Source organism: Barbatula barbatula (genome assembly GCF_947034865.1).
Source record: "Barbatula barbatula genome assembly, chromosome: 15".
In the NCBI taxonomy this organism is placed as follows: domain Eukaryota; kingdom Metazoa; phylum Chordata; class Actinopteri; order Cypriniformes; family Nemacheilidae; genus Barbatula; species Barbatula barbatula.
In genome coordinates this window covers 15,482,058-15,507,153 of record NC_136778.1, presented here as the reverse complement: position 1 = coordinate 15,507,153, position 25,096 = coordinate 15,482,058, and the positions used below count along the sequence as shown (strand labels likewise).

At 39.0% G+C, this 25,096-nt stretch overlaps 1 protein-coding gene across 3 annotated transcripts in view; it reads left to right on the top strand.

Moving 5' to 3' along the window:
- dab1a (DAB adaptor protein 1a) overlaps positions 1-25,096 on the top strand; it is a 64,918-nt gene that overhangs the window by 21,808 nt on the left and 18,014 nt on the right. For 2 of the 3 annotated variants that reach the window (XM_079474188.1, XM_079474187.1), the window contains exons 4-6: positions 13,027-13,158; positions 14,167-14,286; positions 21,048-21,101. In XM_079474188.1, the coding sequence (XP_079330314.1) occupies positions 13,027-13,158; positions 14,167-14,286; positions 21,048-21,101 (306 nt within the window). The remainder of the gene's footprint in view (positions 1-13,026; positions 13,159-14,166; positions 14,287-21,047; positions 21,102-25,096) is intronic. The other variant, XM_079474189.1, reaches the window with a different exon arrangement.

Sequence of the window (25,096 nt, the reverse complement as noted above, 5' to 3'; positions counted from 1 at the left end):
ACTCGGCATGAAGTACATTCATTTAAGCCCCAACGGTTGGGTTTGTCCCCTTTGAACATTGGGTTGAAAATAACCCAGCATTATATCGGAGTGTAGTGTCACAGATGAAATTGAAAAAAAAAACGTGCACAGATATGCAAAGCCAGCCAATGAGAGCACAGCTTGCCAAACTGAGAATATGCTTGCCAAGTCAAGTAAGTAGACAGTAGGCGGATTATTGGTGAGACAACCAGCAGGTGATGTTCCTAAACAAAAAAACATCATCAACATTCCCTTCATCGTCCTATCTATTCTCAGGCTAGGGAGAGAACATTGTGTCTCCCACTGATTGAAAAAGATGTGGTTGCTGCATATTAGGTTTTGTTGGTTGCTCTAAGCAGACATGAGTCTGCTGTATGCCGGGCGGGGGGGTGAGGCGATCCTCTGAGAGAGGTAAGCCTGTGTTAATGATGCGTTTTAAAGAGAAGAGCTCTCTCCAGGGAAATCAGAGGGGCCTAATTGAACAGACTTCTTAGATGAGAACAACTATAGCTTTACAAGGCCTATCTGCGGGGCTTTATTCCATCTCGCTGAAGAGTAAATGGCAATAATAGCTACTGAATCCATCACACCTGAGCTTGTTATAGATGGACGAAACAATGCATATTTTTTTATGAAGTATCTCACCACATTACACACGCCTAGGCACAGTTCCACGTAAGGAGAGATCGAAAGAGTTTCAGTTTGTGGCGGTTATTAATTTGATACTTTCTCTCAAGCTCGTTGATAAGTGCCATTGAGCTCTTTTTGCTTGGCTGGTTTTGACATTTTCTTTAAATAGACATAAATCAAATAAAAGCAAATCCCACAGAGTGTGTTTGAGATCATTAAAACTAACGCTGTGATTTATAACACTCTTATTTACAGCATTTCGCAGAGGTGCAAACACCATCATTTATCATTTTAATAGTTGTGATTGTTTGTTTTTGAGAATATCATGTAAATGTTGTTTATTTTTGCTTAACTACCTCTTGGTACATCTTTAAAAGATGAAACCTCTGTTTAGACGACAATGTGATGGTTTAAATTCAAATACATAACAATATTCGCCGTTTGAGTGTCCATGGATCTACAATTTTCACCCAAAATAGTAGACCATCTCGGGAACTTTAGGAATACTTTAGGAAGGATTTGGGACATACTCATTTTAATTTACTATTTAAGGCAGATAGTTTGCAAATAGTGACATACTGTACAGTATGCATCATACAAGGATCAATGCCACTCATTTGCAGATTAAAAGTTTTAGTTTACATAATGTTTGCGTCTGTACTGTGTATAATAATTCATATATAAATACACACACATGCATGTATATATTTAAGAAATATTTACAGTTGTATTTTAATTTATATTATATGTAATATCTAAATACATTTGTCCTAAAAATATACATATATGTGTGTGTATACACAGCAAACCAACATATTGTGTAAACCAAAAATTTAATTCTGCAAACTGCAGCCCTATTAGCAAAACTGTTACCATTTTCGGTTAAATAGTGTAGATGCATCATTCAGTATTCGAAGTGCCCTTGTTGTTGATATTTCCAGTGCGAATACAATACTTGCTGTCTACAAAATCAACTTGAATAGAAAAAAAACAAGAAAGTTAATACATAAGAATGCGATTTGTTACAGGCATCGTCGGAAAAATCAGTAATCTATGTCTTAAAACATGTATTTGCAGTGTCCTGATTCTAATGCTTTTAAAGAAAATGTTTCGTTGCTGAGGAATATACGCACTACCTTGATATTGATTTATAGTGAGCGGCTTGTGTGAATTAGGCAGCACAAATGAATTGGTGTTCAGGGTGCAGTGCTGTCCTGATGAGGGCCAGTGATAAATGAGGGGTTACTGTGTGAGCACAGCGTGCTATGTTGTCATGGAGCCAGGAGGTGACCTCACATGACAAGGGTTTAATCTGTCACTGATGCATCTGATCTATTAACATCCAGACCTTCGCTCTCTTTTCTGAGCAAATGTATGACTATCAGATTCAGATTGTGCCGTTGTTTTGGATGTTGCTGATCAACGATGTTAAAAGGGATAGTTCATCCAAAATTGAAAATCGTGTCATCATTTACTCGGCCTCAAGTTGTTTCAAACCTGTAAAAATGTTATTGTTATGCTGAACACAAAGAAGGATATTTGGAAGAATGTGTGTAACCAAACAGTTCTTCGTCACCTTTGACTACCATAGTAGTTTCTTTTCCTAGTATGGTAGTCGATAGCGACCCTGAACCATTTGGTTACAAACGTACTTGCAAATATCTTTGTATGTCATTTTTTTAACAGATCCCATTTGTTAAACCATAAGGACCATCACATACACAGAGGCTGTACCACAAAAATGCTGCTGCGTGAACTGAGAACAGACAGGCCGAGCGTGTGTGTGTGTGTGTGTGTCAGAGAGAGAGAGAGAGTGTGAAAGAGGGCACTGTACTGCCTTTTTAAGATTCAACAGCACTCCTCACTGTCTGTCTCCTTCCGGTTTGTGTAGTTGTTCCTGCCAGTCCACCCTTCAATTCCTCCCCCACTTATTTCCTTCCTGGCATTGGCACTCCCCTCCAGGCCTCCGTCTGATGAAGAGGAGCGCCTTCCTGATTTCATTATGGTGACTCAGTGGACAGCCGCGTGCCGCACTGTGACTCGGCTAATCGCATTGTTGTCCTGCTGTTTGAAGGGCTGCCAAGATCAGGCACTTGCATTATTAACTTCCACAAAGAGGGAGAACCACGGCCTGCTGCCACCTCCAGCTTAAACCTTCTCAATTAATATTGCAGGGGTGTTCGAAGCATAGAGGTCAATAATAGATGGAGAAAGCTATCAATTAGCATTACCATTCATCTCGATGGCAGTTGCTTGGCTAGCACATGCATGGTGGCGCACATAGGAGGTGCACAACCTCAGTGCTGCCATTTTGCTCCATGGGACCTTAGAGAAACGTTTTGAGCCTCAACCATAAATGTCATGTGACTAATCACTCTGCAGTTGTATGAGAATGAAACGTGACAAAGTTAATGGATTGACAGCTATGTGCATACCCAAACAGGCATTAAAGAGATAGTTCACCCAAATAAATATATATATATATTGTGTTCATACAATGGAAGTCAATGCGGGCCAATGTTGTCTGGTTACCAAAGTTCCTCAAATTATTTGGTGTTTTGCTGAAGAAAGTCATATAGGGTTGAAATAACATGAGGCTGAGTTAATTACGAAATACTTTAGAAAACACCATATTTTGCCAAATATTTTTTGGTGGGGATTAAGTTGCACCCATATTTTTTCTTCTATTGAATGAATTATGTTTGTAATGCACCTTTCTCTCATCATACATTTATTATTTAGTGTTATAAATTGTTTGCTTTATATGTTAAAGATACACGCAAATGTCCCCCTTCTCCCCTAAAAGCCCTCAGCGACAGATTTAGTAAACATAGATTAATTATCAAGAATGATTTTCCAGCCTCAGTCATATCTAATTCATCTAAGGTCCAATACGGTTACCATATTAAATCAACATATACATATAGATCCGTAAGTCACAACTAGCATTCAGGGAGAGTCATGCTTGATTCCCTTACCCACTGATTTGCATGGAAATGAAATGTGACCCATTCAATAAAGCAATCTAATGCACGCAGAAAGCAGTTGTTGACGTAAATGAATGTAGGTGCCTGAATTGGTCCCCTATCTCCTATACCGCTACCATTTTGTAATGTTGTTCGAATTCTGAGTAAACAACTAATTCCCTACAATTGACTACATTTTACCCAGAATGCATTCTGATTTTGAGTGTATATCCGACGTACACCCGCTCACTCATATTTCCCATGAGACAACGCAAATCAACCGTCGGATCAGAATCAGCGTTAATGCCACACATTTTGTGTCTTGTTGACAGTTATTTTTATTAAACTAATCACATATATAGCAGTGTTTTATTTGAACTATATTAAGTAATTGTATTAAATGTGTCAAACATTTGGTTTGTTCTCTTTATTTAAAACTAATACAACAAACGTGACAAATAATGTAAATGAACGTTACCATTTTACAAAACAATCCATAAAGCCACGCAGGTGTAATATAAGCATGATGATAAATGTCCAAGACAGTACTGTCAGACGCAGGATAAATTACATCAGTGTCCGAAATTGTTCACTCATTTTCATTCACTTCTTCCCCATATAGTGGACTATATAGGGAATAGTGAATGAGTGAAGCGAATTCAGAAGCAGCTTATATCTTATCCTCTTACTCTAAAATCATTAGACAGAATGAGTGAGCTATAGTGCATGTGGACGCGAGCGAGAGAGTTCGCTTACTGTAAGTGTTCCAAGTGGGATTTTTTTTCAAAATCGGTCCCAAAAAGTGTAATCATTTATCGAAGTGTTAAAGACAGATTTGGCCAAAATCACTCCCAAAGCGCAGTGTGGTACAGCGCAGCAGATTGGCACCGATAGCATGAAATTCTTTTTTGGTATGGCATTTCAAGCCTCTTAGTTCATTTTTGAGCTGTCAAGAGCTATTAGTCTTTTTTGTACACTCCAGGCACCCGGTGTCTTTCTCTTCTCTTCTGCCCATATGCTGCGTTTTCCCCAGAGGCGCCCATGGGCGGCTCATTTCAAAAGTTCCTTTCCAGTCCTGCTCTCAGAGGAGTCATTTTGGCTGCCCACCCGCTAGCATGTCCACCTTTGATCGAGCGCGGGGGTTTGTTTGTGTGGGCGTGGGTGTGTGCGTAACATGAGTTGGCACCGGTGGCATTTTTGATTAAATTCACTTCTCCTCTTACTAATTACCCCCCTCTCAGGTCCAATTGCTATATAGTTGTGTGAATTCTCTCTCTCTCTTTCTGGTGTTTCTCTGTAATCAAAGACCTGGAACAGGCATCATTGCTATGGCAGCTGCTAATTAGTGGATACCTGGCGCCGTGGCAACAGCAGTGGGGTAGAGGAGGTGGCAAGCCAGGGTTGGTCGATGGGAATAATGACATCGTGTCTCCTTGTCTAGCTCCTACACTGAGATGATTAAATATGGACACACACTCCGGTGCCAAGCGTGTTTGTGGGGTTTAATATAATGATAGGACTCCTACACGCTGACATACTGTGAAACTTGAGGAATAACTTCACACAATCTTATATTTTGTTTCAGACAGGTTTATATATATGTGGGCTTGAGTTGAGGCAAAGTGATTTGAATCACCACTTGAATGTTATCGGGCGTGATGTGATGAAAAGATCGGAAGATTTTAGCTCACGTGACTATTTAAACACTGCAGACCAAACTATAAGAAAAGCTTGTTCTTGACATTCATCTTGAAATTCAGTTTCTGATGGCTTGTCTCGTATGGTTTTTGGGAGATCGGAACAGGTCTTAAACTGGATGTTCTTCTGTCAGTCAACTTCAGGGATTCCCAAATTTAGATCTGTCCCAAGAGCCACCAAAATTTGTTAATGGAAGTATGAGGTGGAAATAAAAAACATTTCTCGTAGTACTGGCTATTGTTTTTTCTTGTGATCGTTACAGTAAATATAAATTAACCGCTTACGATAAAGTATCAAAACCATTCACCTCGTCTTGTAGATGGGGGCCCCAAGATGGATCCAGGGGGGCCACAGATTTTGTGGTATTGTATTAAATATAGACATTAAGCATACATTTTATGCAATCAAACCAAAAATAAGACCACCAACCAAAATTCTAAGTTTAACATTATACATTTTTATTTGGGGGGCGCAAAGCGATGCACTCTACACAAAGGGGGCCCTGCAAGAAAAACGTTTTACAACCACTGTTGAAGATCATCTTGGTCAACCTGATTCAAACGATAGCTTACAACAGAGCAAAAAAATCTGCATGTGCTTAAAGGGATTCACCCGATAGTGAAAATGCTAATATCCAGACAATCCGGGGGCACTATTGACTACCACAGTAGGTTTGTGGGTTTGAAAAGCTGTTAAAACAGAGAACATAATAGCATGTTTGAGAAGGAGGCAGAATGTATATGAGATGGGAGTATATTGAATGCAGAAGAACAGTGAGAGATATATGTTGAAAGGTGATAAATCATGCTAAACTCATTAATGAGATAACAGTGGCTGCCGAGAAATATGAAGGTTAAAGGGTTGAAAGCTCTGGATCTACTATAGACATATCTTCTGCCAGAGCGGCTGCAGAAACGTAAATGTACACATACTTCCTCAGACACAAATATGTTCAGCAAAATTACATTGATTAATATTGTAAAGAGTTTTTGAAAACACTTTGCCTAGAGTGCATCTTTTTTGTTATTTTACAGTGTGTTTTCTATAAGGTCACTCGCAGAGAGCGCCACACAATGTTCATACATTTTTTTTTCTCACCGGTCTGTTGTTGTGGTATAATATATCTCTAAAATGACACATAAAATTAAGTGACACATAAAACAACCGTGATTCATGGCTTGAAATGTCAGTCAGAAGGCTTTTTCTGTATCAGTGGACATCCTTGATCTAGTAAGCTGCAAGAAAGCGGCAGACATTTGCCGCAGTCTTTAGTTACGGCTATGTGAGACTAAGGTTTTGCCGACATTATATAGACCAAATGTCCCCACGTCGACAGTAAAACCTAAATCACAATCACTGTGGTGGGGGGGGGTAGCCAACTGGGAATGCACACACGGACATAAAAACATAATAAATAATGTTTAGGTAAATTGCAAAAATGCCTTGTGAGGGTTTTATAGAACTCTACAGCTCTGCTTAGTACAGAAACAATCATACAGATATCCCGTAGCATGATAGAAAAGCGTGTGTTGTTAAGGTCGGATGCTTCCCAGCACCTCAGACATCAATTCACCGCACGGTGGCACACCTGAAATTGAGCTCTGTGATTTACAGCAGAGCACACACACGTAAATCCATTGCCACGTCCCACTCTCTCTGAAGGTACAGGTTCATGTATTAACACCGTTCATCGCTTTTTTGGATGGCACAGGGATTTTACTGCAGTTTAAGGCTCTGCTCTGTTCTCTGTTGAACTGACTGCTTTGAATTCACTCTTTAAAGGGAACAGTTTAGGCATCACCCTCATGTCATTCCAAACCTGTTTGATAGTTTTTATTCTGCAGAACATAAAAAATATATTTTGAAGAAATTGTTGTTTGGTTCGGTAACCAAACAAGAATGGCTAAAAATTGTTTGCCTTTTCTGTGCTCTGCTGGAACGAAACTTTGCATTCTATTAATCTTTTTTTCTGTCTGATCCTGTTTTCACATCTTAACAAGTAAAGGAGGCCGAACAATATGTTATCCCTCCTCCTCTCCCTCACGCTCTCATTATAAATGGATGGCGAGGCACTTTTCTGTGGTGTGACTTTTTGGACAGGCTTCAAAGCAGCAGATGTTAGACTGTTTGGAGAATGAAATGTTTAACAATTAGAGCTCTGTCACATTCCTACTGTATATGAACCACTGTCACGTTGTATACTGCATGGAGATTTCTTCTCACCTTCTATCTCTTTCTGTCGCACTTTATTTCTAGTTTGTTCCCTTCATGTCACTCACATAAAACAGAGGGACCTTAAAGCAGAATCGTTTCTTGCTTAGTGCAAACTTGGTGGTTTACAGTACAGAATATGAATGTAAAGTTTCTTCACTGTACACCTTGTTAAAGGCTGTTGGGGGTTATGCATTACAAGTTTGCATTATGTAATATGAAAAGTCTTTCTCAGCTTTTCTATTCACCCACATGACGGTAAACATGTTTAGAGGACGTCCGGCGTCTTCGGAGCACAAATGAAGATATTTGACATCCAGAGATTTCCAGGCCTCGTCATAGATATCACGGTATCAGTTTTTACCAAGTGTTTGAAGACTAGGTTTTTACCAAGGTCCAGAATAGTCCTAAAGACATTGTTAAATTGGTCCATCTGTGGATAGTGGCTCAATTGAATATGAATGCTATATATTCATAGAATGCTTTATTTGCGAAAAACAAACCAAAATATGTAAGCGATATATTCTCTTCTGTCTTGTCAGTGTATGGCGCACGTTCACGAGAGCACTTCACCTTCTTCTTGGACAAGAGCACTTTGATGCATGCATATTAGGTTTGTGTGGCGAACGCCGAAGGGGCTTGCCCATATTGGACGCTGGCGCTCTGATTCACAACACAGTGCTTTCGTGTTTTACACGCCCATTCTGTCAATATGCTTGTGCTTGCTATAGAAAGCAAACTCAAAGTTATTGGCTCTTTGGGTGGGACCTCTCCTTTCACAGACCCTCACTGATGTCAGTTTCACATTCATATATCTTGGAGTCTTCTCTATATTCTTCCCATTCTATCATTGTCAGGAATTTAGACAGAACCCAAGCTCAGACAGTGAAATGGTTAACAAAATAGGACTTTAAAATATTACAATAAACACAAAACAAAACCCACAAGGGTTTTAATACGAATACGAATACGAATACGAATACGAATACGAATACGAATACGAATACGAATACGAATACGAATACGAATACGAATACGAATACGAATACGAATACGAATACGAATACGAATACGGCTTTCCGGAAACATGAACAAGGTTTTATGCTAAACTAACGCACAAGACAGAAGACACCATGGCATTAAATAAGGGACCTAACAAGGAAGATAACAATGGGCAGGTGTGGGTAATGAGACACAGGCGGGAAGCTAAAGGAGGAAAATGGGGCGGGGCCAATGCCAAAACAAACCATTCCATGTCTCTCTCCAACACTAAACTCGTGGGACTAGAAAATCATGTCAAGAAGAGGCAGGACCATAGTAATTCTGTTTAGAATGAAAGAGAACCTCAGGCTTTTGACATTAAAAAGTTACACAAATGTTCCCATGAAAAGTAGCAAATGCAACATAACTCTTTTGGGAGTAGCACAATAATGCAATCCATTTCATAATTTTTTTGTTAACAGTATCCTCTCATTTCATGTTATATTCACATTTAATTCTGAATGGCTTTGGGGGACAATAACTTGTTGTACCGTGCTGTGTTTTGTTCTCACAGCTGTGTGCTTAGATGCGGATCTGAAGTGGCCCGTCACTTTGAATAGATGTCATTAACAAACGTTTATTGTCCTGAAACAGAGTCCGTTTCTCACGACAGAGAGTTGTAACCGTCGTACCGGCTGCCCTCCCTCTGGGCAGGCCGTGTATTGATAGTTCCGCCTCTTAACACCTACACGCTCAAACACTCATGATCTTGTGCGTTCAGGGAGAGGACACTATTGAACAGAAAAAGACTCCGTTGGGTTGCAAGACCAAGAAGATAAAGTCATTCGTTCAGTAGCATGTCGAACAAGTCCAAGTGAGAAAGAGAGGGAATTAAAAGAATTGTTCTGCTGGACGAACTCATTTGCAAAACCCTGATAGTTCTTGCATAATCCCACTCTGCTCTATGGCAAACAATGGGGATTCTGGGATTGCTGTCCCTCATCTGTCATGTTTTGGGACATTTGTCTTTTTTCTTTCATTTGTCTCGGCTGCCGTGAGCCATCGGCAAGACTTACAAATACCCGCCTCCTAAGTGATTTGAAACAAGGGGTAAAATGTGCCATTTATCTCCAACTAGTGCCCCATAGGTACACAAGAACCTAATAAAGCCGTGGCTAATGTGTGTATGTGTGTGTGTGCGCGTGCGGGAGTCAAGCGGATGGTTAATTAGCTGTGAATGTGAGGTTTTGAAGGGCTTAGAGCCGGACTCTAGATCCTCATTATCTCGGGTAACACCAGTCTTCCCTTTCCGCGTTTGCCCTCTCGTCACAGCAGCATCCTCAGATAAGCACACACATACCCATCACCAGTGTTGGACACAACCCCAGTCACTAAAACCTCATTATGTACAGTATGTGCGTTCCCTCAGGGATTGATTAAATGGCAAAGCCTTTCTGTTTTTGTTTTAGTATTTATGCTTTAATACGTGTAAATAACCTACATCATATGCCTTTGTATCATATTGGCCATAGGTTGGCTCTGTTTAAAAATTTACTGAGCAGCCTTGTTTTCCACCTTCCACACAGGCAGGTTCCTTCTTAAGAATCTTTCTTCTTGAAAAGAAAACACCTTGTCAGTGAATAAGAAAGTGTTTTTCCCAGTATTTCCCTATAAAGTGTAAGCATGATATCTTTATGCCTTTGCCTTAAGCCACATTTCTAAACCTGTGGGGTCAGTTTGGGATGGGACAATCTGTTTGATTGATTAGAAGAAGGTTCAGAAATCCTGTTTGAATGCAGTCATCACTTTTTGCTGCTGCATTTAAAGTGCCAAGAAAATGGCACACCTCACATTTTAGTGTATTTTAAAATGATTTTTTGTATTCATTGCCGTATAAACTGGAATAGCCTTCTCGGCAAATGATACATGCAATCATTTTTTGATTTTGGGCAAAGCAAGATGTCAAGAAGGAAGCATAATTTCCTAAGAACACAACCAATCCTAAAAAAATGCTGTCCCGGTAGGGCAGTTACTGTACCTAGGTTTTATAAGAAGTCATCATGGTAACAGAGTCATTATAAATGCAATAGGGTGGTCTCTGAGGCTTTAGAGTTAGTCTGATGATCCAAAGTCAAGAAAAGGATGCATCATTTGCCAGAATCATTATGTCTATGGAAAGTCCCCAGTAAACAATGAAACCCAACATTTGGGTGTCTAAAGGACCTGTAGATTATGGGTCAGTAGGATGGAAAGCCGTTCATGTGCCGCGATAACACAGGATTTGAAATGCAAACATTGCATTCTGTGAACTAGTTAAATAAAGCCTGTCATTAAATAGGCACACAAGTAATTAATCTTTCAAGGATTTTCTATGCTTCCAATTTTGACCTGCTCAGAAGGAATGGGAACACAAGATTTTGCATCTAAAAACCCTGAAAAGCACTAGAAAGATTAACGCTTGCAATTGGTGGGACTGTTTCATTTTGTATTACAAACAGCATTTCTGAAAAAGAAAGCAATTCATTTTCTGGGAAGCCACACATTTTCCTTCAAGTTAATATAATAGCAAATTGAATTTCATTCTGTGTGAAAACAAAAAGCTGAAGACTGACTTATGTTTCCAATCATGAAACCAGTTCTGCAGAAAAATAAAGTGAAATGATTTTGCGTTGGAATGAACAGTCTAAACAAACCAATTTAGAATGAATTTCAATGCTACTTAGGAGTTAGAGACTGTCTAGGATGGAACAAATGAATATTTAGCTTGCTGGGCTGGAAAGCTACATGCTAAAATATTGTGACTAAAAACAGTTGCATTTTAGCATGCTTCACCGTATCCTGTTAGGGAGAAATCTTTTTGGGAAAGCCAGAGCACACAGCTGAACATTTGTCACATTATTTTAAAGATTCTAGGGAAAGTATGTTATTAATGCAGATAGCATTAACCAACAGAGTAAACAAGAACTTCTGTAACGGGTTTCTAGACTACTCCCTCATCTGCTATTGGCCTCACAAACAAATAGTCCCGCCCCAAACTTACTCCTTTGGATAACACCGTGTCTACACCGGACACGACAGGCGCGATGGCAACCTGCTTGTTCTTTATGGGTTTGTCGCACCGCACCATGCCGCATCCAGTATGGACAGAATGTAAAATTATAATGGGTTCTAATGCGTTTTTTGTCGTGTCATGACACCCCAGTCGCGTGACTCGCTTCCAGTGTGGACACGGTGTAAGCCGGTATTACAATGTTAGCCTTGGGATGTTGCGGTGCTTATAACTTGAGGTTAATTGCAAATGTCTTATTAACAAAGCAGGATAATTAGAAAGTATTTGAACATAAAATTACACCCTTCACCTTAACCGTCACTGCTACTTTCAGTTTGTCACTCATCAACGCTGTTGGAAATAAAGAGTTGAATATCGCTGCACTTCAGCAAAATCCACAATCACCGTGCTCGGTTGATCAACGTTAAATGTGCATTGATTACATTTGTGTGGGCACACGGCACCATAGTTTGCCTAACGAAAGCTGCTTACTTCATTCGAAACTTTTTCAACAAAGAAAACCTCCATCACAAAGTTTGTTTAACACATAACTGACAACACTTCATATTTTAGCGGGGAAAATAGCACCTAGCAGTCAGATGGGTTGTCATAAGATGTCATCCGCTCTCGAGTTAACTGCCATGCCCGTGGGGTGCGTCTCTCCATCCCCCCGAGCTTGCGGCGTGTGTATTGTGTTAGTGATGTTTTAATGACTCCAGATGAAGTGGGTGGTGAGGGGAAGATTGCCACTTGCCGTAGATTTCAGTAGATGATTGCTCTTCAGCGGCAGGGGAGGCCGACACTAGCGATGAGCCCTGGTGATTCAGTATGGAGGACGACTCCATCTGAGCTCTTGGCCTGTTTCTGCCCTCCGATCACCCCTCTAGGTTAATGCCTCCCTGCATGTAAATGTCCATGCAGCCATTCAAGGACTTGAGTGTTGATTTCTATTCATTTAAATAGAAGTTTAGTGTGAACTGTCCCAAAGTCCCATCTTGAAGCAATTACTGACCAATCCTACCAATTTGACCACTTTATGTGCACATTTCACTGAAGAATGTTCTGTGAAGCACTTCTGAGTATGCATGAAATAAGCTAATTCGGTCATCCAAGACCAAGTCCTATCTACTTGGATGGAGGAAGACTGAACTCTATCTCACTCAAAAGGCCAGGTGGCACTTCCGGGGCTAGAACAACCACGACAAATTTTGTCAATTCGTAATAATAAACCTGCAGCATCTTGTCAATATCAATGTTCTTTAGTATGCAACAGCAATAGCTTAGGAAACAGTCGATTAAAGATTACATTCGATAATGCTTCAACACGGGGTGTTTAAACCAGTTTTTGGTTAAATGCAATCTGCAAAGAATATTTAGTCATTACACAAGTTTTTGTTCACCAATAGTTAGGAAATATATATGATTTATATATTTGTAAAGCTCTGAACTTACTATGGCTTTTGTCCTCAGGTTCTTCAGCACCACCATGCAGTCCATGAGATTTCCTACATCGCCAAGGACATCACAGACCACAGAGCCTTTGGTTATGTTTGTGGAAAAGAGGGAAACCATCGGTTTGTGGCCATCAAAACGTCTCAATCTGTAAGTATACATATATTTCACGAGAGTATAAGAATAGAAATATGGACCAGGTGTGTGCTTTGTCAAAACATACACATAGAAAGAAGCTTGCCACACCCCTTCTCAATCCACAGCTCATACTGTATCAGATCTTGACACTTCTTCTGCCTTATGTTCATTGTCTCGTGGTTGTCTCTCTCTCTATGGCCCTGTGATACTGTTCTTTGTCATTACATTGCTCTGGTCTGCAGTACTGTGGTGCAGTGGCTGTTGCTCAATCGATTTCCATAGTGGGTCGATGAGTATGTGTTGTCCTCTCTCCCTCCCCATCCAGTGGCTCTGTGGGTCTGAACTACAGGTGACCTGGCGTTCTGCATCGCAGGAGGATAAAGCAATGACCCACACCCTTATTTTCCCATATTCATACCTACTGAGACTTTAGTTCTTGTTATTTATTTTCCTAACCTCAAGTTTTTTTCAAGGGTCAAGGCAAAACTCCCAGTTGTTAAAGAACATATGTCTGAAATGTTATATCGTTAAAATGAATGACTAACATATTCATGTTTCATTGTATTTAAAAAGTTCCTCAAATACATTGGTATTACCATGATACCATATCCTAAAGCATTGTAGTATCAATGTTGTTTTTGTATGTTAAATATAGTGTATATATATATATATATATTTTTTTTTTTTCCCATCCTGCAACCCCAAGACCGTTCACATTGCCTTTCCCTGTGGTGTGAACAGTCGTAAAAAAATACCCAGGATTATTTTTAAGGACAAACATTCACTTTGCATTTTCAATCCCCTCGTCTTTAACATGGAGCTTTCATCTGAAGTTTGATCTGACCCAGGCTTTTCAAATGAAAAGCAATGAAATAAAGGGTCAAGAGGTTCCCGTTCATTTTAATATACTGAATGTTTAATGTAATGTACAAGCAATACTTGTTGCCCTGTTTTCTCCATTTCTCTTCCTCTTTGTCTCTCTGTAATTATGTCCGTCGTTCTCTCCGTCTGCATTCTCAGGCTGAACCAGTGATCCTCGATCTCCGCGACCTTTTCCAGTTGATTTATGAGATTAAGCAGAGGGAAGAGATCGAGAAAAAGGCTCAGAAGGACAAGCAGTGCGAACAAGCCGTTTATCAGGTAACGCGCTGGCACCAAACCTTCGCACTCGGATAAACACGAAATCCCAAAGAAGAATATGCAATTTCGAACGCAACTTTATTGCGCTGTCATAAATACACCGGCTTTCAAGTCAGCAGGCAAGTGAGAATTGTAGAAACCATAAACAACATCAAAACTGATGAAATATAGAAGACTAATGCATGAAAAAATAGAAAACAAAGGCATTTCCGAGAGGACATATTTATTATTTATCTCAGAGCATAACATGATTAGGTTCACACGCACTGTGCTGTTTTTCTCTACTTTACGGTTGTTGTGTGCCGCATTGTACAATATGACCCCGGGGGGATCTTGCATAGAAGAAATCTTTAAATAAATTCTCAAGACCTTGGTCTTCATTTTACTGAAGCTTTACAAACCCAATGAACCCGTTCCATTCAAAGTAAGCGTTTCGCCTGAAAAAGTTTGTTGATGCTGGACGAAAGAGGAATTTCTGGACATCTTATTGCTGAGAGCAACTATGAAGCCATTTTTAAAGCATAGTACTCTCATCCACAATGCACATACAGCATTAAAAGCATAGTTTACCCCAAAATGAAAATTCTGTCATCATTTACTCGTTTTCATGTTGTTTCAAATCTGTATGAATCTCTTTGTTCTGTTGAACACAAAAGAAGATACAGTATTTAAAATAATGTTGAAAACCAAACCATGTTTCCTACTATGGAGGTGAATGGTGGCCCAGAACTGTACATTCTTCCAAATAACTTCGTTCGTGACCAGCGAAACGATAAAATGTATACCGGTTTGATACAACTTGAGGCTAAGTAAATGATGACAGAATTTCAATTTTTGAGTGAACGGTCCCTTTAACACTGCGACAAAAAATCTCAGACATTCATTGTCAAAATGTCCTAAATCTGTCAAGTCAGTTAGAAGTCATTAAAAGACCCGAAAAAGACTTCCAGTTTGTGTATAATTTGTCTAAGGCAGTGAAAGTACGGTATTCAGTCATTCAATTGCATTTGGCCCAAGGCAGCTCTTTTCAACCCCCCCCCTCTCTCTCTCTCTCTCTCTCTCTAATACCAAGATTCACATTTGCGATATGATTTTCCTCACATTTCTTTATCAACTGTGGCTAAATCAGCCTGTGCATGTCCCCGTCCCCTACCTGTTATTATTGCTAGCAGTCAAAATATGCTTTTTCTCTGTGTTTTTAATCAAATGAGAAAAAAATCTTCTCCTCTTACATTTTCCACCCTCTCTATCTTCTTTACTCCAATCGCCCGCTCCGTCCAATCATACCCGCAGACCATTCTGGAGGAAGACGTGGAAGATCCCGTGTATCAGGTAACGCTTTGAAACAAACCGTTAATCATTGTGTCTGCTTGATCGTGCGCTGTCAAATTAGTCTGCCTCGCACTGTCACGATAAACGGGACGCCCTACTCAGTAATGTGCCTTTAATCTCATTTATAGAAATAAATAATTCCCCTCCATTTTCTTTGCTCTTTCTTCACTCTTCCTGAATTAATAGATCTTGTTATTTCATCGTTTGTATGTATAAGTAAACAGTAAATCATTGCTGTAATGGGTTGTTAACCTTAAAATGTTTTGGAAGAAACTGGCCTGCAGGTTTTGTCCTGGGAGCCTCCCTATAGTTTTGTACTGAAAACAGACAGCTTTAACACATCCCATCTGGGCTGCGTGTGTGTGTGTGCGTGTGCGTGTTTACGTGCCTTGCATTGCCTTTCTGTATTGTCCATTGTGCGCCGTATAGAAAATAATAGGAATCTACCCCATTCAAAAAAAGCAACAACCGCCTTTTGCGGTACACTCAGAGAATATATATATACTAAGTCTATTGAATGTGCAAGATGTCTAATACTTTACAGACTTACAGGAATTTATCTGACAAATAATCCCGTATGCGTTAGGGTTGTAGGATATATATATATCAATTGGTGTCCCATTGAATGGTAAGACTGAATGTCCTTTAGTCATTAACTACAAAGTAATGGAGAAATGAGAAACACTGCTCCGAGGTGTATCAGTTGTACACTCCATGCAAAAGAATCAATCATTACTTGTGTGGTGTCGACCTGATAAGCATTATCAATTTGTTTTTCTGAGTACTAGAAAGGAGAAGAATTAGCCAATGACTACAACCGTGGTACAAAATGTATTAGCCTATGGTGACGTTTTATTTGTAAATTGAAAAGACCAAAGCCGTTTGTTCTAATGTCACCAAAATTAGCGACAATCGTGCCATTAGCATTAACGTGGTCTACAATAGAGAGGAATTAGCAATTAGCTAGAATGCTGCTTGCCAAAATTGCTATCTTGTCTTTGTGTTGTTCTTGCATTATGGAGGAGTATATCACCGATACGGAGGTGAACGGGTCTCACGGTCCATAAACAGTTCCTCAGCTCAGTGGCCAGCTTCCAACGTTAAAGCAGTTATGAATGCTAACATCCCTATTTAAACCAGCCAAAGCTAGCTGATCTCCCAGTAAGGTGGTCTTCAGCTGGTTTGGTGCTGGTTTGACCCAGTGTGACCAAAACCTACAAAAAAAATCTTTGGTCTGTTTAAGATGTTTTCAAACCAGTAGAGAAGAACATCCCTTATTAAAAAACATGAAGCGTTTGGGCTGTGATTTATTCCTCCTAATGTTGTAAAATTTATACCATCGTCCTTTTAGCAGGTACAGAAACAGGGGCATAAATCAACATATAAAATGGTAATCATGAAATTTTAAAGGCAGGAATATATGCATGAGACACAGATCAGAAAAAGCATCTCGCAATTCTGCCACCCTTGATGTTTTTACTTGTTATTATGCATTGTAAGCTGTCACGAGTGAAGAGAGTACATTTTCTTTTTTGAAATATTATAGCAAGAGAAATTAAAGCTTTGCCAGACAAGTGCATGCTGTTGAGGGTCAAGATGGTAACCACGATAGAACATACTGCAGTGGAGAAGCAGGTCGCTGTCCCTCACTGCTGTGCTCTTGGGGCCGGACCAAAGTTGATTCTGTGTGATCAATCAGTCTACTTCCTTGTCTTCCTCTTTCCTGTCCCCTTTTTTACCTTTACCTTTTTATCTTTCTCTGCTGCCGATGTTATAGTACATTGTATTTGAGGCGGGACACGAGCCCATCCGTGACCAATCAGAGGAGAGCATATATCAGGTACACAAACAAATCCCTCCCTTGTGTTCTTAATGGTGACAGCTTGAATTAATAAAAAAGAAACATAGACAGTAAGTTAGGCAAAAAACTACAGTGTGTTCTCAAGTCATTTCGTTTTGAGGATTTTAAACAAGAACCAAGTGTAAAAATGAAATGTAAATAAATGTGTAGCTACATATGGGCCATTCTACAGAACTCGTGGAAACTGCCGTCCCACATAAAAAAACACATTTAAAAAACTTTCAAGTACTCAGATCTTCGTTATTTACTTAGATGCTTCTATGATCTATTGAAACCCACAATAACATTTATAATATCAGTGAGCCTAATATATATCAAATAATCATTTATTGGGTCCTTTCAATTGTGAGATGGGTGTCCCAACCTGAACCCAAACCACAAAATTTCAACTTCACTTTTTTTAAAACTTCAAAAATAAATTGAAGTTCAAAAAGATTTATATTTTATTTAAAATGATTAAACTTTTTCTTCATGCCACACGCCTACATTTTTGTAACTTTAAGGAATGTCACTACCAAACATCTTTTTCTGCATTCAAGCTAACTTTTTTGGGTTGTCATTCCATAAAATTTCGTTTTTATTTGTGAACATCTGTAAAGAATTGTGCTTGCAAACCAAAAGTAAAACCAAAAGCATTCAATAACGTATCACTGGGTATCATTGTTTCGGTAGTGACAAAAATGAACACTTAATCCTTTATTTTGGGGAAATAAACAAAACTCAGTAGAGTTATGCAAATCATTCGTATTTTAATATGTTTTAGAAGTGATAGTAGGTTTTCTATTAGATATTTACCGTCAGATGTGCTGGCTGCTTATGTGCGTTTATCAATTTGATGCCTTTTACAAAGAAAGATTAGATTCAAAATAGAACAAATTCATAAATTACACTTAAAATGTTGTTAAAATTCTAACTGTTATTGATTTACATCAATTACAAATGTTGCTAATGTTGGTAGCAGAACAACACACACCTTCATTCACTTCTATTGTATCCAATGCAAGTGAAGGGGGGCTGTAAACAACATTCTTTAAAATATCTCATCTTGTGTTCTGCAGAAGAAAGAAAGTCATACAGGTTTGAAAAGTAAATGATGACAGAATAGGAATTTTGAACGACTCCTTTAAAGCCATCAAGGATCTACACTCAGGTTTTTAATAGTAATCAGAAAATTGAGAGTCTCTGAATACATTTTCATTCTTCTTTTAATGACACTTAAGAACAAACCCAGGTTTTGATGGCACATGAACTGACAGCTCCGCTGTGTAGCTGCCAAAGTCCCACCTGTGAATTAGAACAGAGGGCAACGCCAAGCCACACTAATTCAGCGTGACGGCCCTTTCGAAGATTTACACCCGGCAATGTTTCGTGCTCCGAACGCCATGACCATGACAACAGCAGGTGTTGAATCCTCAGGTGCAGTTTTGTTTTGTCACCTGTGGGTCAAGTCAGAAGAGACACAATAAACACATCAGTAATAGACTTTGCCTCACTGTGTTCAAAGCTTGAAACACCACCAGGGAACGAATTATACCCTCAAAGATCTCTCCTGACACATCCCAAACTTTCACTTGTTGGTGACATCAGACATCTGCTCGCTGTCACCTCAATAAAACACTTTTTATCAATATTAAACAAATAGATTGGCCGAGTCAATTGAACATCACTTTTGATCTTTGCTAACAGCATTATACAGTAAGAGTTACAACTGAACAAATACAAGAGATTTTTGTGGTCTGTACACTTGGTTAAATAAAGGTGCTTAAAAGGTTCAATGCCATAAAATACATTTTTGGTTCCACGGAGAACCCTTCGCAGGGCCGTAGCCAGCCTTGTGGAAGGGGTGGTTCTTTGTAGCGGACTCTGCTTTACTCGCACAGCACGGTCCCTGTAACACTAGCCACCCAGTATTTTCACTGTCACCGATTTAGTTTTTGGGAAATTATTTTATACAACTAAACTTGACAATGGCAAGCTTTGAGAACATGATCAAAATAAAAACGAAAATGTTCCTGTACGTTGTTGAAAAAGAAATGCCTGTACGATATGATATGTGATGTGAAAATAGTTAGTTTGGCGAAAGGTGGATTCAAACCTGGTCGATAGCGTCGAAACTAATAGCACTTGTCATATGTCTTAATCGCTGCGACATAGAAGATCTTGATGAAGTATTGTTGTTTATGCACTCATATTAATTTGCTTCAAACACTCATGATCGTAATTATATTGGCAGTTATTTAATCTCATCACAAAAATTCGTAATAAACTGACTTTCTGGACCTTTGACAGCAAGGGTGGGTCGTTCGAACCCCCCCCCCCCCGGCTACGGGCCTGCTAGGGTCATAGGTTCTTTAAAGAACCATCTCTTTCTTACCTTTTATATAATCTGAAGAACCCTTTTTCACCACAAAGAACCTTTTGTGAAATAGAATAGCCCTTCAGATGTTAAAAGTTCTCTATGGAACCACAAAGACAAAAAAGGTTCTTCCATGGCATCGAGAAGCATCTTTATTTTTAAGAGTGTGTATGTGTTCTCTTTTTGGCTTCTTAAAAAACTAATTTGAGTATTTCACACAATTTTATGTTCACGAAATGCTGTCTAGAATGAGATTGTGATGTAAAAGAAATATATTATAGGTTATTTAAAAAGAAAGCACACACGCCTTTTGATATTTCAAATTTGAGTTTATACAAGTTATAAGTTAAATTAATGTTATCCTAAAAAACCTGTATTAAACATCAGTGTGCACCATTTCATTGCAAAATAACCAATATGACTAGCTGCAATGTATCAACCGAATCCTTGACCTCCTGTGGTCTGTCTTGCCGAGGAATTGCTCTGTTGTGAGACTAAGCATCAGGTCTGTCGTTTGCCCTTTCTCCAAATTAAATCGTAAGAATGCTTAATAATTGTAGTTTCTCTGTGATCTTTGAGTGACTGAAGTGGAAAGATCACTTCAAGTGTACGATCAAGTAAAAACACAGGAGCAATCGGTCTCTTCCTTAGGAAGAGGGGAAAGAGGAATAATGGCAAATTTGAGAGGAAAGACGCGACAATAACAAAGAAAGGATGGGCGTCTTCACCAACCCTATAATTTGTGGAGGGAAATGCATTATGGTACCCAATGACTAAGCAAGATACATTAAAAAAGGTCAACAAAATCTCAATTAAGAAATGCTTCAATAAATACAATTAATTTCAATAAAAAATAAAGAAATACACAAAACAAACATTAAATGTATAAAAGCAAATAATAAATATAAAATACAACAAGGTGTGCTTAAATTTAAATATGTAAACAGTATATATATAAAGATATTCTGTAATTTCTGGTTTCTGTTTCTTTTTATATTAACATTATTAATTTCAATATTAATATTATGTCTATATTGATATTAAGTTTCTATATGAATTATATTTTTCATTTAGAATTTCGAAATCTGAATTTAAAACACAGCACATTGTACACATATCTTTCAAGTAATATCTAATATCTGCTGAAATCTGAACTAACGGTAATCTGTCATGTCAAACTGTGTATTTGGCTGGACTCGCTGTCCACACCAGGTCCCCACCAGCCAACAAAAGGAGGGAGTTTATGACGTCCCAAAGCGACATCCAGTGAGTGGACCTGTGTGTGTTTATGTGACTCTCCTTGGCCTCTTTATGGCAAACCTTTCAGAAAATACAAGCATGCCCCCCTCTCTGTCTTGAAGTTCTGTGTGGGGTCTAAAAGCACCCATTCCCTGTCGTTCGACTGTGCTCTCTTAATTGTTGGTTTTTGTTGTTTGGCTGGTTGTGTATATGTGTGATGTGATTTGTGTTCGTGTCTTTATGGCTGATCATTTACTCTGTGAGAATCTAGTGGGTTGTTCATGGGGTTCCGTGATTGGTTGGTTTTGCATGTTGTACGCTTTCCTTCACATCATGATACGGGCAGCTGGAACATTCACGATGGCATTGCTTTGTGGATCTGAAGTTCATTCCAAACTATGAATGTGTCCGTTTGAATCATGCATGATCTACAATAAAAGTCAAAGTTATATGTGCAGTTTTTATGGGCTGAGTCATTTAAATGAGAGATAGCAAACTTTCAACATTCAAGGACCGCGCTACTACATTTTTGGGAACCTTTTGAATCTGTTTTAAAGGTATTCGCTTACATTTGGGTCCATAAGATACTTTGTTTCTTCGCTTAAGTAGTAGAACCTACTTAAAATGAGACATATTTTACAAAAATGTGTGTGACAGAGCTTACATGGTTGCAATTGGTATATATGATGTTACATTTTGATTTCGAATTGTGCTGTCTCTCTTTAAATGGCGAACGTCAACCGCTTGTCCTTAACCTTTATGTTCTGATATAAAAATGGCTGATATTTTCATATGAAGGCCAGTGTCTCTGCTGTCTGTACCTCTCTTGTGTTATAGCTGCTCTGTTCATTCAGTTTACAGCACACTCTCAACATTTTAGTCCCCAAGACACACAACGGCAATAATGCCCCTCTTAGTCTAATGCAGTTCTCACTATTTGGTTCTTTAGCCCTCACCAGACCTGAAAAACAATGTTTCAGCTCGGATGTATTTTCCCAGCCCTCGCATCACCCTGTGAAGCTGTCTGGCATCACCTTCATTCATCATGCTTTCAAACACCTACTCACTCTTTTCTGTCCTCCTTTCTCACACGCTTTCAGTCTTCTTTCTATCAACCAGTTCTGTGGCCTCTTGTTCCAGCCTTTATTTGCTCTTTACTTCCTGTAAAATCTGCACAGCTGCCACCCATAAAATGACTCTTTTAGCTCTACCGAATTGGCTCTAAAAAAAGCTGTAAATCTGTTTCGTGTTGTGTCTTCTGAAATATATCGGAAAGATTTGTATAGCACTTTTTTGCATTACTTGTGTTCTCTGGGTGTAGAACCAATGATGCTGCTAAGGCAATGCACTACCAATCGATCTACACCAGAGAGTAAAAGACAGTAAACAATGCTTACAGCAGACTCCTTTCATTTCAGTGAATCGTTGAATTAGTAAAATCCAGAACATGTCGATATAAAAAGCATTTGCTGATGCAACAATCTTTGTCATCTTGAGGGTTGTTCTTTGTCTAGTGCATTCCATCCCTCTAAAGAGATAGTTCAGCAAAAAAATGTATTCCGTCATCCTTAACTCAACCTCTTGTCATTTCAAACCTGTGTGACTTTCTTTCTCCTGTAGAACACAAATAAGATAAATTGAAGAATGTTGGTAACCCAAAAACTGCCATACCTATTCACTTCTATATGGACAAAAACCAATGCAAGTCAATGGGTACCGCCGTTATTTGGTTACCAACATTCTTTAAAACACCTTATTTTATGTTCTGCAGAAGACAGTCAAACAGGTTTAAAATAACAAGAGGTTAAGTAAAGAATTGTCATTTTCCGGTGTCCTATCACTTTAGCCTAAAGAGTATCTCCATTTTCCAACATCCTCGTAGATGTGGTTCTCTGCTGATCTGATGCCTGTGATTATACGATCAGCCAGACGATAAGCCAATCAAATTAAGGCCTTAATGAAACGGGCAGCACTTTAAAAGCTCAAGGAACATTGTGATTTTCTCCTAGGGGGACTGTTAATTGATGGTCGGTTGCGGTGAAGGCTGATGGGTTGTGGGAAAATAAGTCAAAAGCCTTTGAAATGAACACAGCTACACAAAAGATTCATTTTTAACCCGGCATTGTGTTTTATGTTGCCATGGAGACTGTTCGGTGTAAACAGTCAGCGTTTGGAATGACATCATGTGAGGCATAGTTTTCAGTAAGAGAGGCAGCTTGTTATACAGTAATAACAGATAAAGAGGTGGTTATCAGCACTCGTGATAGCGATCAGTAATAAGGTGTCAGTCGCATTCAGGGTGCTTTGACTGACACAGTTCATCGCTATGGGGCCCAACTCTCATCTTTCCCATTATCCTCAATGGTGATCCCTAAGGGTGTGGAAAGAGATTGATTTGATGGCATCTCTTGGACTGGTAATATAACTGCCATTTAATTCGGCTGTTGGGTCCAGTACGGAGGGTCAGGTTTAGCTCAGTGACCTTCAAAATCAAGCCGAGGGGATGAACACCGTCACCATGGCAACACATATGACAGAAACAAAAAAATCTGCCTGTGTTTCATGAATGAGACTGAACAGTCGTCTAACCTCATTCATGGAACACAGGCAGAACAAATTGGCACGCATGCTATGATTCATGTCAAACTCAATCAGATTTTTATTTAAGGGATAGTTCACCTAAAATAAAATGGTTTATTCACCCTTGTTGTTTAAAACCTTTACTATGACTTTTATGTGGAACACAAATTAAGAAAATATTTTGAGAAAATCAGTGCCAATACAATGGAACTCAACCAGTGCTCAACCATTTTTCAAAATATCATCTTTTGTGTTCTGCAGAAGAAAGTCAGACAGGTTTGGAATGACATGACGGTGAGTAAATGATGAACGTATTTTCATTTTTAAGTGAACTATCCCTTTACATTTCACATTTCTGCGTAAATTGTTTGTTAAAACATTCTTACACAAAACTCTTTTCTGATACATTGAGAATCGTAATCTTAGTTTAGAATTCTTTTACTGAAATCCATTCTGCGTCCTGTAAATGACGTGTTTTGTTCCTTAAGATCTGCAGCTTATATATATATATATATATATATATATGTATAGATATATATTTTAATAATGCCTATAGATAATAGATTTTATCGTCGAGATTTGCAAGTGGAGAAAGCTACACAAAGCAAACATATTTTTACCTTTCGATCACTTTGTCACCACATCCCTCTTTCTTTCTTACATTCTGTCACGTTTGCTCCTTCATTCATGTACACAGCATTACCATATATAAAATGTCACTAGCAGCGGCTTGTTTTCTGCTTATCTCTCTCAGACGACTTTGTTTAATTGCCTCCGTGTCTGAAACATTCTTTCGTTCTCAAGACTAAGCGCTAATAAAGAATGGCGAGCGCTAACTCAGAGAGGCGTTCAGACTTCCATCTCAGGTGTCACCTGCTTCTGCAACCCAAACCACTGACCTAGAGTCAGTTTTCACTTGATTTATCGCATGTTTATGTTTCTTCGTATTGTTTCGGATGTTTGTGCATCTTGTCAGTGTTCATTTTAGGTCAATTCCCTCAAACAGGTCTCACTTTGTTAGCTGGATTACTTTTAGAATTCGAGAAGTCGCATGGATAATGTACATTGTTTTCCTAATTTGTTATTAAGAATGTTATATTCTATTAAATTTATCCTGCTAACCAAGTTAGGCATGTTGACATACTGTGCCATTTTCTGTTTCTATTTTGAGCCCCGTTGTCTTCTCCTTCCCTGTGTTGCTTTTCAGCAGCACAAAAATGAGAGAGGAGCATCTGTTGTTCATGGTCTTTTGCTCTTCCCACGTGATCTCACAAGACGCCCATATGAGTGCATTATTTTCCCATTAAAGCCTGCTGGCAGATGGTTCAAAATAATTTTTGTTTGATTTCATCTTTCACCAATTACAGTCTTAGGGACTATGGGGTGGGATGTGGGTAACTGAAGACAAATACCGTTGGATATGTTGCCGCGTTCGGCTCCAG